The 18,754-nt window shown below is 40.8% G+C and overlaps 2 protein-coding genes across 5 annotated transcripts; one reads left to right on the top strand and one right to left on the bottom strand.

Annotated features, from left to right (window-relative positions):
- Nucleotides 1-694: 694 nt before the first annotated feature.
- LOC110984262 (60S ribosome subunit biogenesis protein NIP7 homolog) lies at nt 695-7,415 on the bottom strand. The gene is made up of 5 exons (XM_022244260.2): nt 7,244-7,415; nt 5,076-5,162; nt 3,297-3,435; nt 2,422-2,562; nt 695-1,571 (listed from the first exon to the last, which is right to left on the bottom strand). Exons 1-5 carry the CDS (start codon nt 7,297-7,299, stop codon nt 1,452-1,454), a joined length of 543 nt encoding a protein of 180 aa, XP_022099952.1. The 5' UTR covers nt 7,300-7,415; the 3' UTR covers nt 695-1,451.
- A 2,013-nt stretch (nt 7,416-9,428) lies between these two features.
- On the top strand, nt 9,429-16,465 carry LOC110984285 (uncharacterized). Of its 4 annotated transcripts, none has more exons than XM_022244311.2 (5): nt 9,429-9,586; nt 10,422-10,608; nt 11,039-11,820; nt 12,296-12,906; nt 14,367-16,465. In XM_022244311.2, exons 3-5 carry the CDS (start codon nt 11,085-11,087, stop codon nt 14,598-14,600), a joined length of 1,581 nt encoding a protein of 526 aa, XP_022100003.2. In that variant the 5' UTR covers nt 9,429-9,586; nt 10,422-10,608; nt 11,039-11,084; the 3' UTR covers nt 14,601-16,465. The 4 variants fall into 4 exon arrangements, with proteins under 4 accessions (XP_022100003.2, XP_022100001.2, XP_022100000.2 ...); XM_022244309.2 differs by having other exon boundaries at nt 10,422-10,612; XM_087147500.1 differs by having other exon boundaries at nt 9,434-9,586; nt 10,478-10,612.
- Nucleotides 16,466-18,754: the final 2,289 nt, after the last annotated feature.

Below are 18,754 nucleotides of genomic sequence, written 5' to 3'. Positions count from 1 at the left end.
TACAAATATGAAAGGAGAAAATGATGGATAAATATGAGATCACGAGGCAAAACGTAGCAAAAAATACCCACGTTAAGCCACTGCTTCAAAAGGTCCTCTGAGTGCATATGAAAATTCTTGAAATGGGAATGATCTGGAACTTTTGCAGTTAAATCCATAGCAGATATCCATGGCTCAACTCCCATGATTCATAGCTTATGCTGTAAAATTCTTAAGTGATGGGTGCAATCCCTTGACCCCACTATTTGTTTTAATGATGCATTATCAAAAATACGGAGGAAGATGAAAAGTGTGATAATGTAAAAATTTTCCAGGTCTTGCATCTAAAGAAAATAGAAATGGTTCTGAACAAAATATCACGTTTCCCTGAAGAAAGGTATCAACTTACCCCTTCTGACACATAAAAACAATCTTTATGTGAAAGATTTCTATTTACCTTTAAAAATATTTTAACATAAAACATTTCTGTTTCCTTTGTGCTTCACCAGTTTAGCGAAAGGCCATTTTTATGCTACTGACATATAGCTACAATTATTTGATATTGATCAAAGTGTGAAATGAGCACTGTGTGTTCAAACTCTCCTTACAAAAGACTCCGCCTTGAAAGAGATCTGACGAAAACAGAGACTGGTCCTCTTTGTCCGATGGTCTGAAATTGCGTCAGTGAAAAATATACCAATTTGACGATCTCAGGTCTGACCGCTCATTCATTGTTAATTATAAAACTTTTCTTACAAAATGAGCGCACAAGAAGTGACTGGAATACATCAAAAATGTCATCAAGAGAGAAAGAGATGATCAATCATTCAACTAAAAAAATCAGAAAGCTGCGGCCTTTAATTGGGAGGGCTAATGGCACGTTGATTCTGATCAACTTGATCAGAAGTGCAAGTTGATGTTTGTTGATTCAGACTTAGCCATCAAATCAACACAGAGAAACAGGCCGATGTATTTTTAAAGTAGCACTCAGGTTTTTCAAAGTTCAGCATTTTCCAAGTTAATTTTTTGAACAACGGTTTATGGGTGATTGACTTAAACATATGAGCCAAATTTAGAAGATATTTGGGACCTCATTTTATGAAGACAACAGTGACATTGCTGATGGAAAGAGAAAAAATAAAGTTGGATAATTTTCATTCTACAGTTTTCTCCTAGAAACGGTTCTCCATCTGGCAGGAAACTGTAAGACTTTGTCGTCGGTGCATTTCCAGGATAGTCTATTAAAGACTGATCCAGCAATTCATGCAAGCCTTGCAGTAGAAGCTGACAAACTTCAATGAGATGCTGGTGACCACCGCATGAGCACACGCAAGCCCATTCTTGTGCTAACATAATACGCTGTAAGTCAAAACACAGGACGCTGGGAATTTCCAGGAGAGAGTTGTATATGTGGGATAGCCCATAGTCCCTTTCATTTAGCACAAGTCTGTGTCCGTTGGATACTGTGGGTGTCAGACAAGAGTGTCCTCATTCCGGAGGTACTGTCCAATGTCGGCTTGGTGGAAGACGACAATCGTCGTTGGGTCTGCGTGCCGGCACTCCTGGGTTGACTTGGCTGCTACCCCAAAGCCCTGTAGGAAACACACCAGGAAACATGATCTCTGTGACAAACAGCTATAAATCTATAAATCTGGGGTCTACTTGTGGCACCTCCGTTGCCTCTTAAAGCCACTCTGTCACAACCCTTCTGTCTCCTCTTTCCACAACAGAATACAGAGAGCAAAATGCTTTACCTTTCAAGCATACAATAGATGTCATTTCTAATGGTACTTGGCAGTGAAGAGCTGTGTGTTAACAGACTTTGCTACTCTTCTCGGTGTCAATTTGTCTTTTACTGTTCACACTGTTATATCTATACACATACATCTACGTGTACTTGTCGTTTTCCTTAATCAACACGTGGAATTCTTAAGGGTAGGAAGGGAATCTGGAGAGAGTTCAAGTGACTACACTCTATCCCTTTTCTTGATTTCCTATCCCTCCTGCACTTGTTGCTTTGAACAATTGAAATATTTGGTTTGCGGGTGCAGAACCCAGTATGAGGTGGTATAGAGGCTTTGGGTGGTGCCCATCTTGAAGGGCAGTTCCTTTGTTCCACAGAAAAACCTCCTTTGTGCATACACTGTGAAAAGCACAAGCCTGCAAAATGGCAGCCATGCAAACCCACTACAGAGAATGAAATTAATACACATTCTACAAGCCATGTCATACATTCACAATGGAACTTTATGATGAGAAAAAACTGCCTTCAAAGAGCAAGTAACAAGTAGAGTCGCTGGGGTGAATTTTACCAATTCGTCTTCACATTGTAAGAAAATAACTCAGTCAACATCCCTTACAATGTGCGATGACATTCAAAGGGATGTGTCCCCTGATCCCAAGGACGATGCAGTGTGCACATGTTGTGACGACGTTTCTTACCAACGGGATATCACTCATGGAGTAGACCACCACTCCCTGGTACCGTCCGGCATTCTCTGTGATCCGCCCCAGGCCGGACTTCAAGATGTGATTGCCGTACAGGAACGACTGCTCCGAGCCTGGCTTCACCCACACCTTGTACTACATGGAAGAATCAGCAGAGAAATGTAGAAGTAAAGCAGTAAACCCTGAAAGGGATGAGCTTTTCCAGACCAAGAACTCAGCTGTCTCATGCCGTATCTTATGGAAACTTGGCATGCATGTGAAGACATTATGTGTACATGTACGTCTGTAAAGCTTCAATTCAATCTGACGCTGAGAGTTTTTCCTGTGGTCCTATGAAGCTCCTGCCCTCCCCCCATGTTGGGAGGTGTGCACTGAGCATGTCAGTGGGAAAGGTTGGCAATTTTGGCTGATATGTCTAGGAAGAATGGGTGTGTCATCTTCGGCTTTTATCCCATTAGCATCCCCAAGCCCTTGCCAGTTTTAAGCTACATGGGCCATTTTCCAATGCTCAATTTTGGCTCCATCTCAGGTTTCAACTTTTTTTTACTAGCTGACTTTGAAGCTGTAAGCGCAGTAATCAGTCTAATAGTGCCACAGAACATCAAATAAGACGCAAGAAAGCCAAAAATTATAGAAGTACAATGTAATTTAAATGCTTCAGGCCCACAATCGGGGATTACTTTTGGGAACGAAGCCTGAGAGGGAGACAAAGTTGAGTATTGGAAAACGGCCATGTAGTAATATAAAACCACTCCTTCACACTTTTATTCCATTACCATAGCTGACATCATAAATACACTGATGACACATGCACAGGTAAACGCATCTGAGGAGATTCAATGCTATCACAAATGTACATGTTCATGTACCTTTGCATACGGAGCCAGAAAATCTAAAGCTGTGATGTGGAGGTGAAACTTCATGGTCTTTGTGAGCTTCCCAAAACAGGTGCCCATGCTGACTAGCTGCTTCCTACTCACACTGGCTGCTCGCTTCATGATGTCTTGGCTGCCAAGAAATAAGTACATACATGAACAGAAGCATCTCGGCATTTTTAATGGATAATTGAATGGATCATTGTCGCCAAATAATATTTGTAAAGACCTGAGACAGTTCAGGATTTCCAACTGGTTGAGTCACATGATAAAGCACCAGCTGGATGTGACACCTCTGACACAGTACATGTATGCCCCATGCATGCGCTAATCTCCATATAAGCAGATTACGACATGTAACACTGTACCCATAAGGAGCACATACATGTAGCATGGCTGGATGGGTGTTGGATTATATGAAAATGAAAATCTGGAAAAAATTGGAAATTTGCAAGTTCTGAAACTTGTTCTTACATGTACTTTGCCACTCAAAGGGTATTTACAAAGTCTTACAAAGCGCCTCAGGAGAATGGAGCTGATAATGTCCTTTGCCTACAGCATTATCAGCGTCCTTTCCCTGATCTAGTCACGAACAAATGTTTAAAGCTAGCGGAGCATATACCGCACATGTACATGTATCTATTCTCTTAATATACATGTTGCCCATTTATACACTAAATGAAACTTCATTCATGTGCTTGCTTGCCTATTGCCATATACTTACACAACAATAAATTGCCAAAGGAAATTCAATTTACAATAGCGGTGTTAAAAAAAATCTAGAGATTTTCTGTGCACAAATCAGTGCAACATTGAGGCTCGGTGCCTTGGATGACATCATAGTTTGCTCATGAATATGCAAATGTACATTAGCATAAAAACTAAAAAAGCTCCAAAATATGGGTTAATATTGCAGAACAAAAATTTAAAATCAGGTAAATTGAAACCCGGAGGTGCAATTTCAAGGGTTTTATTACAATTTAGTAAAATATTTCTATTTCATGGTCCCTTTAAACCTGAGGTGCATGTATGCCCGGTACGGAAAGAAATGACAATCTATTGGCCGAAGAGGTACTCAATGCTTGTAAATGTACATGTATACCAATGAAGCACCCTGAGATGCTTGGTTGTGGCAAACATACAAGTGTATTGGTTGCTTGAGTGCAGCATGTTTGCTGCCACCAAAAAACCTTGAAACTCTCACTATGGATGGGCATAGTGGCAATGAGGCATGCTTCATAATTCTGGTCACTGGAGTAATTTTTTTTCAGAAGTCTGGAGATTTGGCACTCTTGACACTGTGTGCGCAAGTCCCAAAACTTAAGGTAGTGAATGTAATGCTATGCAGGACAGGGAAATAAACTGGCATCTGTCTACGTAAAAGCCTTCAGAACTGCAGAAATTTAGAGTGAAAATAGAACTTCTTGTGCTTACTTAGTCTGTAATATTACCCATTCTCTCAAAAGTTGGGCCATAAGACTAAAATTGGACAAGTAACAGTCTAGTCTTCAGCTTTGATTTGAAATCTTTTGGCTTCACTGTCACATGTCAAATGTTGAAGAAACCAATGAGGAAGGAACACAAAACTTCCCTTTAACATGTTTAAATTTTGAGCCAAGACCTTCTAGTTGGCAGGTGAACTACTAAAGGCCTTGTCTTTGGTCCATGAGTTTGGAGAATTCCAACGGCTAAACAATGAGTAAAGTTGGCACAAATTAGTCTACATTCTTGTCTGCACTCACAGTCTCCAGGAGTCACTAGATGTCAACTTACCTGACATAGTAGATTCGTTCCTTGTGTAACCTAAAACAGTACGCACCATCTGGTCTGTCAATCAACAGCCTGATGTTCTCCCCAATACTGTAACACAGAAGAACAAACGGCATCAGGAATATCTGATGCTAAACAATTCTCAATAGTCAACTGCCATAAATAATAAAAAGCAACTGTAATTATTTGTATTTCAAATTTACATTTCATGATGACATTAGGAACATTTGACTATGAACTGGTTCTTGATTGTAAATAGATTCATGTGGAAGCCACTTTTAAATATCTTGTTCCCTGAAACTATCATATTTAGTGTGATCTAATACAGGATGGTGCCAGACTATTTGGGGTTTCAAAATTTGCTTATGAATGATTATAAAGATGAATGAAGAAATTGACTGGAGCGGGATTTGAACCTGCGGCCTTTGGCCCTTAAACCTGCTGGGGGGGTGCTAGTCAGAAGCCATTAAACCTGAAACACCATATAGCCAGGGATCACACCGAATTACACAATACAACCTGCGAAGTGGTGAACAGGGATCACTCAAAGAGGATAGGGCTTTCAATGCAAATTAAAATAGAAAAACAGCTTAAGAGACACTACAGAGACACCAGCAACACATAATATCTTTTGCTATTTTACTTGAGTGTGGCACTGAACACGTGCAGTGCCTTAGGAAATTTGGGAAATTTATCCTGTGGACGTTTGGTTCAACTGTCTAGGTAAAAAAAGCAATGTAACTCCAAAGCCATGAATCAGGAAAATAAAATGAAGTACATATACATGTATCCTTTTAAGAAATTGATGGAACAATGGAGGGTTTTCACTGCGTGTTCATTATTGCTGTGTGACAAGCTTGGCCATTGGCGAGATGCATGTGCAATGTGATTAACACAAATGGCACGAACGGTGCGAAACGAGAGATTGGTGAGTAAAAATCTCAGATTTTTCAAAAACTACTTGGTTTCATTACGGTCTGAAACCTCTGTTACACCAGCAAGACCATTTTAAAGAGCTATAGGAAAGAGTTCTACAGTATACATGTATATACATACGGACGCGGCTTGACACCCTGCATATAAACCCTAAGCGACTGGTCTGAAAAATTCTAAGTTTTTTCAAAGCAAACAACTTGGGTTTTTCCCCCCTAAAATGCCAGATTGAACTTTCTGGACATGTTTTGCTTTCCATGTATGGAACTCTTCCCGAGCTGCAATGTAGGCCTACCTCACAGTTGCTCTCATGGGAAAATTTGATAGAAAAGTGGAGTTTGCATTGCCGGATCATTACCGCAAAAGCTCCATTCAAATAACACATCTATGCATTACGACCCCATTTAAACAACCACAGGGTCACAAGTGACTTGGAGTTCTTCAAGTAGGCTACATGAAGTATGCCTAGGCCTAGGCATGCTAGGCCTGGGCTGCGGCCATCACCTGCTCTTTTTGCCACTGCATTGTTTCTAACACCACTCACTAAACACGTACTATTTTATACTTGGGAACCCCCCTGCTTTTTGTCATTTTATTCTTGCAAAACTGGTACATGTAAGTCCCCCCAAGGTACAAAGGTAACACTCTCTCTATTGCACTGAACCTATTTTCGGAAATTTCAAATGGCAAGTTGTGAGAAAATGTGACATTCTCACTGATAAACCAGCTGTGCAAATTTGAATTTACCATGACCAGATGACTCGTGTTAAAACACTCACAGTTGCTCCTGTTATTTTCCCCTGAAATGCAAAGCACTGCCCTTTGTTTACATCAACTGTACAATTATTGAGCATGCAGTTGACCATGATCCAACACATCGGTCATCTACCAAGGACAAGGTGTATACAAAAGTTAAAATGCAGGCCCTAGGTCATGTACATGTATGTACATATAGGTCTCCCTTCTGTCAACGGGGTCACCAAATTTACAACCCCCTAGTGTAGGCCCATACAATAGTATAGTGGATCATGAGTAGGATGTGTGGATTGAGCATTGTCTGATTATACTACATGTATAGTATTCAAAAACAATACTCATGTTAGGCATTGTAAGGTGCACGCCATAAAACTGGTTTAGGTTAGTAATATTTATAAGACGTATATTTCCGATACCGTAGACTAGACCTGGAATGGAGACATGGAGGCTAGAAGTTGCAGTTTAATTTCTCTTAAACTTACTATTTTGACAGCTTCTCAAAAACAAGCTTAGTTTCCTCCTCCGTCAGTGGTCTCATTTTATATCTTCACCCAAAATCGGCAGCCTTAAAATTAGGTACAGCCACACAAAATTTTTCACGTGTTACATGATGTGTACTGACCGCATGCGCGACAGATAAAGGCAGTATCACAACTGGGAAGGGTACTTGCGCCTGGTGAACTATGAATTATGCAGTACATATACAGTATGTCTCAATATTATGCAGACTCCATAAAGACTAATGAAAGCCATGTTTGATTCAATATAATATTGAGTTATCTGAATATTACCAGTGGATCACCTACTGGTTATACAGTATGTGTTTGCCAAGACCGCCACGTGCACAAGTCAGGGTACATATGTACATGTACAACCTGTACATGTACTGTACATGTACAGTACTTGACATGTACATTGTTCATGTACATGGACATGTACGTAGATGTACATGTACATGTGCATTGTACATGTGCATGCCGGCATGCCATGTACATGTACAATTACGCTGTTAATTTCAAACGTGCGTAACACCCAGGATCGCAAATTGATTTAAAGGTGTTACATGTATAATATTATATATTTCTGGAAATGACACCAATTAAGGATATGGGCGATTCCTCAAAAGCGCCCTAGGCAATGTAGCCTAGGCATAGGAGACAATTAAAAGTGCCAGTTGCAGTTTTAGAGGTGGGAGGAAAACTTGAACCCCAGAGGAATATTCTGGGTAAAACCCACGGAATCAGGTAGGGACTGAAAACTCAATCCACATGTGGCCCTGGCCGGGATTATATGATATTCATCACTCAGAATTAATTACGAGATAGAGGCCACGATCTACTTCTCGTTATTATTTTGCAAGGTAAAAAGTAAGGCTTATTCTTCAAGTTAAATGACAAAGATCATGGCAAGCACATATTACAAGTATATTTGTAGCGGCCTTTTTACTTAAGGTTGTTGAGGGGGAGCCGTGATCCCCTCTGCCGCACTGTACCGTAACTTAGGCTACTCAGAAGTACTGAATCACTAGAAAATGAGCCTATTTCTCACAATGTGACCTCCCTCAGAAAGTGTCGCACTTTGATAGAAAAGAATATGATCCGTATACGTTTTTGTTAGGGAATCGGTGCGGCATTTTGGGTCAAAATTATCACTAGGTCCCGTGCTCTGATTATTTTTTAGAATCAGTGTTATAATTACTAGTTGATCACGGGGCTGAGAAAAAAGAGGGGCTCAAAATGATCGTATTTTGGGCAACCGTCATTAGCCTTGTTCATTATGGCATTTGCGCACTTTCCAACTTCTCGTATTATTTTGATTAAACGGTCCAGGCCTCAGTATTTCTGACAGTGGACGTAGACTGAGGCTGTGTGTACGTGATGGCTGCATCATGGGGGATCGAGGGGGAAAAGTGCAGGGATCGGATGAGATGAAAATTTGAAAAGCGGGGAGGTGGGACACAGACTGTATATAGAGGTCTAAGTTCATGAGATTAATGCACATCTGTAATTACGTATTCAAATTTTAATCCAGGTTTTTGAGTGATGTATATTAATATAATTGAAGGAATTTTAGTCTTTGAATCGTGTTAAAAATTCTTCATATAGCCCTTCCTCCACCTCAAAATGTGTGCGTGGGGTACGGGTATATACTCCCATCCCCCGGGATTTACGCCCGTGTTAATCACATATATGCCCATGTTAACTTGTCTACAGCTAGGTCTAGGTCTTCGCTCCATTGGAAATGCGTGGAGACGCGCAGACAACAGACCTAGCCGTTGCTCTGGAAGCCCTTTTCGGACACGGCTTAGTGTACCGTACCTTACGCACAGTGCACACATTGTATGGCCACATACGGTGACGCCTGATGACCCTGAGCGAAATACAAACTTAAATAAATTATCATAAGTATACCTTAGCGGTTGCGATACTGTACCTTCCTCGTCCGATAACAAGTTTTTTTTCTTCAACAATATCTGCAAACATTTAACATTGTTTGTCAGTTTTGTTAAACATGCATCATGTTAAATATCAATTTAGTATATTTTTGTTTCAACTAAGGGCTTAACATACTTATGGGTTTTCTAGCTTAATTCTTTAATGTTGTTGTCCAGGGCAAGAGAGGCCTTTGACCTTTGCACGACCGTTTCTAAGCAACAGCCGATTGTTGACTCACTTACTATGTACGTGTACATAACTTGTACGGCGCTTGCTGGCCTTTGTGATCGGACTCGCTATCAATGTTGTGGATTAAATTTCTCAATCACTTTGTTTGCATTACGCCTCGTTTTACTTAAAGCAGGTTCAAGTTACCACATTATGGATACGGTAAGGGAAACATTATCCGATAATTATCACGAAGAATTTATGAAGTGTGAAGCCCCATAGTCGCGATCGAGGTTTTTTTTACTTCACCTGCCACCAAGCGTGGCCGGCCAGCTGTACCGCACAGTTCCTGTACTACACCGTTTACCCGCGCGGAAGTCCTCTTTATCACGACTTTTGCACTTACATTGATACGCTTTCATTGGTATCCCAGAAAAGCCTTAAAAAGTTAAGAGACGTACTCCTTGCTTGAGTTGCAAGGATGCAATTTTTGCTCCTTGATTTTTTTTTTGCAAACAACTTCAGAAACCCGGAAGTGCTTCCAAGACTTGTATTATAAACAAATGGGTCTGTGCAGGATGTTGGAGGTGCTTTTATAGCATACCCCAAAAATTTGAAAAAAAAAATGAAATATATGTTAAAAAACCAAAAACAGTAGGGTCCTTTGTTTTCCGTAGGATTGATCTTTGCATGTAGGGTTTACTTGTGTTTTGAATGAATGTACCGGTCGGCAGGTAGGCCAGTATTGAAATGCTCAGTATGTTTATTGTTTATATAAATTTGATTTGATGCCCTCAGCATGCTTAAGGCTTCAGACAGTGTGCATACAGGGAGATATATTTTAACAGTTTTGTCTGCATCTATGAATTCTAGTGGGAAGTTGTTCATCCCAGATTTTACTGTGAGCAAATTCACAATTAACCCTAACACTCCTCAGTCCTCCAACAGGTGAAGGATTGAGGAGGGTTAGGGTTAATCCTGACTCTGTACAACTTAAGCAAGTAACATTTTGCTTCAACTCGTAGTCTTGAATCTTTCAACGTTTTCTCCTGTGCAGGTCTGCACGACACCACTAACTTAATGCCAATTCCATGCTCCTTTGTCAAAGCACAGTTACGGGGCTCTGTACCTACTTCAGTCTTAACTAAAGACCTCTAGAGCCTTCTTAGAATGAGAGGTTAAACTCACACTGGGGCTCATCAATTACTGCATGCATGTATCTGCAGAGTCTACTTTGCAACAGGGCAAGTAAGAACAAAAATGTTATGCTCAGTTGGGTTTTTGAAAAGAGGAGGAACTTAAGAGGGGCTTTCCATTTTTTTTCATCTTTTCAAGATAATGGTCATTCTTTTTGAAATTCCAACAACTTTCTATTAATCAGAGATACCAAAAGGAAAAAGACATGTCGGACAAGAGAATTGAACACGTTTGATGAGGGACTGTATGTACATGTATAGTTTGTTGTTTTCACCAAAAATACTTCCATGGGCATGGGTTCAATTTCCAGCTCCAGCCAAGTTCATGTAGTTGGCTGTATTCATCACATGTTTGGAAATAACAGGCTGATGTCGATGAGTGATCGAGTCCAAAGCTTTTGTTTCACTTTGCCATATTGGGTTTTCTCAGAAATGTACTTATTTTGTGTTGTCTTATTTTTTGTCTTGACATTTACAGCTAGACGATTACACTTGTTAGAAAAGAGTAAAGTGGCTTTTGGAGGATGTCCGTCAGGGTATGTGTATATCCTGTGCCAATAAGTGACCCTGGGAGTATATCACGATATGGCAGTGCATCAAGCTCAGTAGTGAGTGGTCGCGGGTCTCCATCACGGCTCATCTCAGCCTCAGCTACATGTATAGCAGCCATCTCCCAACAGGCTGCCAACACGTCGGCCTCCTCAACTTGCCGGGCCTCAGCTGTCCAAACGGAAGATGGAACAGTATCTCCACCCACCCAGAGCCAGACTTGCTCCTTGCCCGAAATACCCAACAGTCCGAGTTTGCGGTCTGTTGCGACTTCAGACTCCCCGCTCCTTGTACAAGTGAGGAACATTGCTGAGAGGCAGAAGGAAGAAATGCTACAGGGGAGTGCAATGCAGAGTACTACACGGAGCAGTACGTTTCCCAACTTCCGAGCTCTCCAAAGGCTGGCACTCAGTGCTAGGACAAGTACAAACTCCAGGAGAAGCAGTACCACCTGTGTTCATGCTGACAAAGATCTCAACCGGAGAAGCACCTTATCCAACTCTAACAGTTCAAGAACGCCAGGGTCAAACAGCACCAATCACCCGGCTGATGAGAGGTGTGGTAAAAGTTTCCAGCTGAGTCGGGGCCCTGAAGCCACACGAACCCCAGCTGGCTTCTGTGCACTCACAAGTTTACCGGGAAACAGGCAGGATGAACGTCTAAGGTGGAAGAGCTCCTCTTCTGATGAGATGATGGAGGCTTACGTTGCTGGTGAGTTGATCTTGCTTGTTCAGATTGTGTCCCAGTTGTAGTCATAGTCCCAACATCAGTGCTGGTCTTGCAACTTCAACTGCAGCACTGTAGTTTAAGATCATCTCATGAGTATCATTGGGACTAAAACTATGTACAAGTATGCATGAACTTATGGGGAGCATGTACATACATCTACATCGTAACATGTACTGGAATGTCATGGTAATATTCTTATGTCATTTTTATCAGTAACAGAATTGCCATCATTTCTATGTTATGAATCTCATGATCATACCCGGTTCATGCTTTTTGAGTGACTGTGACCATTCATATCTTCCTCAATGTCTATGTTACATTGCACCTCTGTCACATACTGTCATGGCAAAGTTGATCAGGTACAATGTAAGGTCAGTTACTTACAACACACCACACCGGTGACATGCTTACTGTCTGTTAGCTAGCTAAACATTCACACTGTTTCTTTTAACTGCAGATCACCCAATGTCATCGAAATTACACAAGAAGAAATCTGCAAAGAAAAAGAAGAGAAAAACTAAAAGGACAAAATCCAGGAGTCATCTTTCTCAGAAGCATCCCCCAGAGAGCAAACAATCCTTGGCTGACAAAAAGGCCACTGTACAGGATTCCTTGGGCACCTTACTCCGAGCCATGCCCGTTGTGGTTGAGACCAAAAAGATAGAAGTGTACAGTTCACGTTATGGCAAATGCGAAACAGAGGGTATAACCCCCCACCGGACTGAGCGAAAGTCCTCTGATATCGAGAAAGCCAATAGTCCAAACCCTGTGACATCCTTGCAGAGGGATTCACCACAGGGGGCTTTTGTCAGCAACCTCACCGCTCAGGGACGTCACCCAATCATTTACGCCAGCAGGGTGTCACCTCGGATCCCTGGACCTGGCGGACTCGGTAATGGCTCTCGAGAGCAGGACAACTTGTCACGGGTGACGAGGGTGTACCTGTCCGACAAACAGTCTGGTAACCTGAGGGAGTGTGGCTCAATCCTGCCCTGTGCACCGCCTTGTACCCCGACTCCTCAGATGATGCAGAAGTATCAGTACATACCATCCATGATGGACTTGAGGGTAAGGATGACAATATTTGTGATCGTCCATTGCATCTTGAAGATTAGCCTTGACACTCTGGATCATCTCTCCTATAAATTTTCACCAAAGTTAAATAAAACAAATGTACGTAAATTCAAGAAATTCCATTCTGAACACTGGGAAAAATGTAATCTATATGTAACAAATACCGTTTGAAGCATAAACAGCAGTGGATGTTGGAGGCTTTCCAGGGGTGGGGGGGGTCGACCCCTCATTTTATGTCTTCATTGCAGACAGGCAGATGCATGTACATACATTTTGTTTTGCATTGTTACTGATGTATAACCAATAACCCTTACAGGATATCATCTGTTTTCAATATTATTGCATGTACTTACATACATGTAATTGTTAGTTTATTTATTGTATTATGTCTTTTTTGGTGTCAGAGGGGGGGGGCCTGACTTCAAACTCCCCCTTAGATCTGCACCCGATCAGCCCAATTTCTGTCAACATAACACGGCATATAATTTGCTAAAATCAAATGTCCACTTGTGGCTTGCTTACTAGCCTGTGTATTACTCTGCACAATCACCCATCTTACATATGTATAATGTACTTGTGGGGTAATTCCTTTTTTCTCGTGTACAAAACTCCCACACAACACGGAAAAATTTCAAATCACTTCCATTTCAACTAAATTCAGTCTCCTGGGTTGAAATTTTGACCTTACATGTATGTCCCTTATATATAAAACACTTCAATTTGCGACAGATGAATGGCACTTGAAATTTCCTCCTTTTTTAGTAAATTTGAAATATCTATTTTGTGAAAGTCTTGTGGGGTACCACTTTAGTACCCCACAAGGATCAAAACTGGCCTTGCGGGATACCTTCCATTGTTTCCGTTACCCCACAAGGCACCATGTATTCTCACTCACTTGTACATGTACATGTAACTGTTCAAATGAAATGCTAGTATTCCAGTGGGAACTAAACATGAATGTTCCTGATTTTGAGATGGTCCCTAAATGAGCATGGATGTTACAAAATGGAAGAAAGTAGAAAGTCACATTTCAATATTTGTATTCCAGAATATACAGTGTAAGTGCTCACAACTTTCTGGCTGGCCCTAAATGAAATGAAAACAGAGGGAGATTGGAGACATTCGTATCTAGTAGCTCAAGCATCACAAAGTGGTCAAAAATGGGGGCACACAAAGCATTTTCTGATAACATACATAATACTCTACACAATTAATGCAAAACTTTAAGGCCGGGATCAAAGATTAGTCAAATTCCCAGAAGGGTCACAGGTAGGTTCAATTCAATTTGTGGCACTGTTAACATGCAGGATAGCCACACTCCAAAGATTGCAAAGAGGTGGATTGGAAACCGATATGTAATTATATTACGCAGTGCCCAGTTCTCTGCAGTAGGCACTGCAATGTGTAAACATGCCAGTTTTTCCCCCTTTGTCTCCCCGCATTTTGGTGTCCAGAGCCAGCGAGCTGTCCGCGACCGCCTGTCCGGAATGGAGCAGAAGGCCAAAAAGAAGCAACAGCAACAGAGGGAGGAGGCTCGCAAGGTGGAGCAGCAGCTCCAGCGAGACCAAGTGTCGGCTTGGAAGCAGCGACAGAGGCTGGAGATATATGCCCTGAACAAGATCATGACCGAGTTTGAAGAGAACAACTTCCAGCAGTTCATGAAGATGATGAGCGGGAAGACTCCTTGAAGACATGATCTGATGTTTCATTCCAGTTAGCTCTTTTCTCTCTAAAAGGCCACGTGTCTCACTGAGACTTCGACACAGAATTTCATGTCAACATTGTGTGGGAAAACAACTCAAGCACTTGGAAATATGCATGATTGTACATGTATGAGCGATATACATGTACAGGTATACAGGATTTATCAGATAGGTATCAGTGCTTGTCGACTGCCATTTTCTGCCGAAAATGTAGATTTTGGAAAAAAAAAAAATACATGTGTACATGTATATGTAAGCGGTCAACTTTCGAAACACTGCCCAAATGCCATAAATTCTGATTGCAATACTTATAGGATATTTCCCACCACAAGCATGTATTTTTCAGCCCTGTAGGACACACCCATGATGCAGTATTTACTGCCATGTTGGGCTGTGCTCGCGGACCTAACTCGAGATCAACACAGTGCATCTACACAGACCTGTGTGACTACATGAGTGTGTAAACACCTTCAATCGTGGACCTATAACAATTGGAGACAATAGGGTCCACGGTTGCCGAAAAATCCACGGTTGGAAAACGTGTACAAAACATATGGAAGGTCTTCCGAAAAAGTTGAAGTATGAACAAAACAGGAACAACAGGGAGTCCACGATTGAAGGCATTTACACACTTGAGTGTGCAGGTGTGGCATACATGTACATAGTGTGGACCTCTGCACAAAAGAAGTCCACAGAATGTAGGGTATGACGCTGTTGGGTGAGGCGACGAAGGCACACTTGAAGTTGTGTCTTATCAGCCGTGTTGTATACCAGCTTTTCCCCAGTGAGTATTCTCAGTTGTGGACATTACTTGTACATGTCATCTCTGTCCAGTTTTCAACTTGTGGCGGTGTGATGTGACTTGCTTTTTTAAACTTCTGTGCAGCGCTCAGCATTTTTTTTGTTGATGTGCTGTAGTTTGAGAAGCTTTAAGTTTGCCTTTCAAGGGGGTGGCTTTTGTCTTTGCAAATGGGCTGGAAAGTTTGTCTTCTGAGTAGAGTGTTTTTGAAAACATCCGAAATAGTTTAAGATTGTAGGTTCTTCGATTTCAACTGCTATGTAACACATTGAGTTTTGGTACTTTATAAAATGGATTGCTGCTACTACAAATACCTCGTAAACAGACTGGGAAAAATAAGCAACAGAATTCAAGAGAATTCAAGAAGGAAGAAGAGAAAATAGTATAAGGAGTTTTAGACGAGATTTGCCCCTATAGGCCACGAGACATTAAGGGGAAAACCTCGTATAAAATCAACATCTCGTACACAAAGCAAAATTAACTTTGAATGCCATTGATATGAAGAGACCTTGGGGTGCAGAATTCCCTTTGTCTCAGTATTTTGGTATTGAGTTCTCTTTAAATCTGTCAAAGAGGAGTAAAAAGTTTGTACGGCGTACAATTATATGGAGAATTTACTGTACTCGTACGTTTACTTATATTTCAAATCTTCCATTTTTTTTGCAGTCACCAGTGCAGTTCTCTGGGTTTATGTTGTTTATGTGTTGGCTTCACAAAGGTAGATCTGACCAAATGTGAGCAAAGTTGCTTCAGGAGTTTTTTTTCTGAATTTCTGTTTGACCTCATATTTTCTTCAGAAATTTCCTTGTCGTGGAGTGAGTGCATTCCTGGAGCAACTAGGACCATAAAAATAGCGGCAAAAGTGCTCTTTTCAAAATTGGATTAACCTCATACAGGCTGCTTCTTAAAATTTGTCCTTTTTCATGCCCATAATTTCGTCAACTCCTAGTGAAACCCAGTTTGAATTTGGAACAGTACGTAAGACTCCCATTGTGTGTAAGTTTGACTCAACTAAACCAATAGTTCAATAAACCGTTTGATTAGAAACAAATAGTGAAAATGTAATTTGTTTCCAATATACAACATCAGAAATAATTTTAAAAAGTCCCAATATATTGTTGTACATGTATGTGGTAATTTGAGGCTGTTTTTTCACGAAGAACGTTAAAATGTACACATTGTGCAAAGCACTTTAACGAGTGATTTAGTGTCACTGAAGAAGCTAATAGAGTGAATGATTTCTACAATGTGCTAAACGGTGTAGCGACCACGGTATGGGGGTGCAACACCCCACCCCCAATAACTAATTCCACTCAGCAAATAGAGCTTTGGTCTGCAAATGAATTCCATAGTACACTAACGTCATAGTTGGTCGTCGACATTTTCCATGAAGCATGAAATGTACGCGTACCATGGATTTCCATTTTACATGACACGATCGAGGTTGGCGAACAATTTAGAAGTAGGCAAATTGACTTATTTGGCACGCCCTCAAAGCCTTCACTACGCGCCACTACGTGCAAAGTCGACATTTAATCACAAAATAGAGATGTTCCTATTTGTAGACGTGCAAAATTAATGTAGGTTTAATTTAACACTTCTTTCATTTAAAATTGCTTAAGCGAAAGTTTAATTTCGTCAAGCAGGGGCACTCGCCCTCAATGTTGGTTCCATTTTCGAAATAACACCACTAGATTTCACTTTCAGAGCATTGCGAACGACGAACCATTTATCGTCATTCTCGTCTCACTGCGGAAATGGTGCTGATTTAATCATTCATTTTCGTGATAGAATGCATCATAAGATGGTTTGAATTAGCGGTTATTTGGGCGTCATTTTTGTTGTGATTCAACTGAACTAAGAAAGGATAGGCCAAAGAAGTCAGGCACAATAATTACATAACTCACTGTTATTTGACTTTCTCTTCTCTTGTTAATTAGATCAATTCATTCATTTTTGTCTTTATACAAAGCGTTGGCCCTTAAATCAGTAAAATGAGCTCGGACAAAAAACGAATTTGCTTTTTCAATTCAACGAATAAGTGTGTTTTTTCGTGAATTACAATGCTCTTAAATTGAAATCTAATGGTGTTGTTTTGAAAATGGAATCAACATTCAGTGTAACCCCTCTTTGACGAAATTAAACTTTCGTTTAATTAATTAAGCAATTTTAAATGAAAGACGTGCTAAATTAACAAGGAAACATCGTGGAATAGAGGCACATGTACATGTATCTCTTTTTCTAACAGAATTTATTTTTACTAAAGTTATCTCTATAAGGAATAGAGATATCTCTGTTTTGGGACAAATGTCAATTTTCACGCCATACAATTCAATATAAGACTGTTCGTATGCATGACTCGAGTATGTTTTCTGTATCTTTCAACTATAGTGGGCTTGTGTACACAGAAAGGACAAAAGCTCTCTCATCGTTACTTTGCATACCTCTTAAGAGTTGAACAGGCACACAAGCCATCCTACGTACATGACGTATCGCTGCGGCAATAAAAGTCAAAGACGACAATACCCCAGCATCTCAACTTAAATCATAAGATATGACTTAATGGAAGTTGTATCCTCCAGGACTGCAGGTAAGTAAATACACCTGCGTGGACCAACCATCACTGTTTGACGACGCCATCTCCAGACGACTACTAAGGGTGCAGACCACTAATTAATTCAAGTGAGAATTCCTGACCAGCTCATTAGCATTAAAAGTGCCCCCACAGTATCTTTCGAAAAAGGAGATTGTTTGGCCCCCAAAATGGTGAGATTGTGTAAATCGTTGCCAGGATCAACTCCCTGGGTCTTTGGGCTTTCATGTGAGGGCAGAAGGGCTGAAAACTACGGTTGAAAAATGGTCCTAAGTGCCCAAGAAAGTGAGGGTTGCCACTTGAAAAATGGCTGCAATCAGACTTCGGAAAAATCACTATTTGGGGGTGATTTTGTTTTGTGGGAATAATTAAAAGTGTAATTGGTTAACCCACAAAAAATTGAAAAGAAATTGAAAGATAAGTGACCAGACAAGAATTTCATTTGTGTTTCAGATATCTCAGGGATGTTGGCGTGCATGCTATTGGGCCCTGAACGTTGCTGATTTTACACTGTTTTCAATGGGGCTTGAATTTGTGGACTGGACCCCTAAAGAAAAACGCAATTACATAGAGCGCCCTCTCTATTATGAATAAAAATATTTCGGCCAAACACAACAGTGAGAAGGTCTTGACACCACAAATCTCTGCTATAAGAGCATTGTGTAACTTGTGGACTTGATGCTTTATAAAAAAGAAAGGTCAGTGGAAGCCACCAACAGGACTACCAGCTTTTCATTTTGATAAACG

This window comes from Acanthaster planci, linkage group LG16 (genome assembly GCF_054643075.1).
Source record: "Acanthaster planci isolate LZ-2023a linkage group LG16, COTS_SCS, whole genome shotgun sequence".
Lineage (NCBI taxonomy): Eukaryota > Metazoa > Echinodermata > Asteroidea > Valvatida > Acanthasteridae > Acanthaster > Acanthaster planci.
Note: the sequence above shows the minus strand (reverse complement) of the source record. Positions and strands in the feature narration are given on the sequence as shown.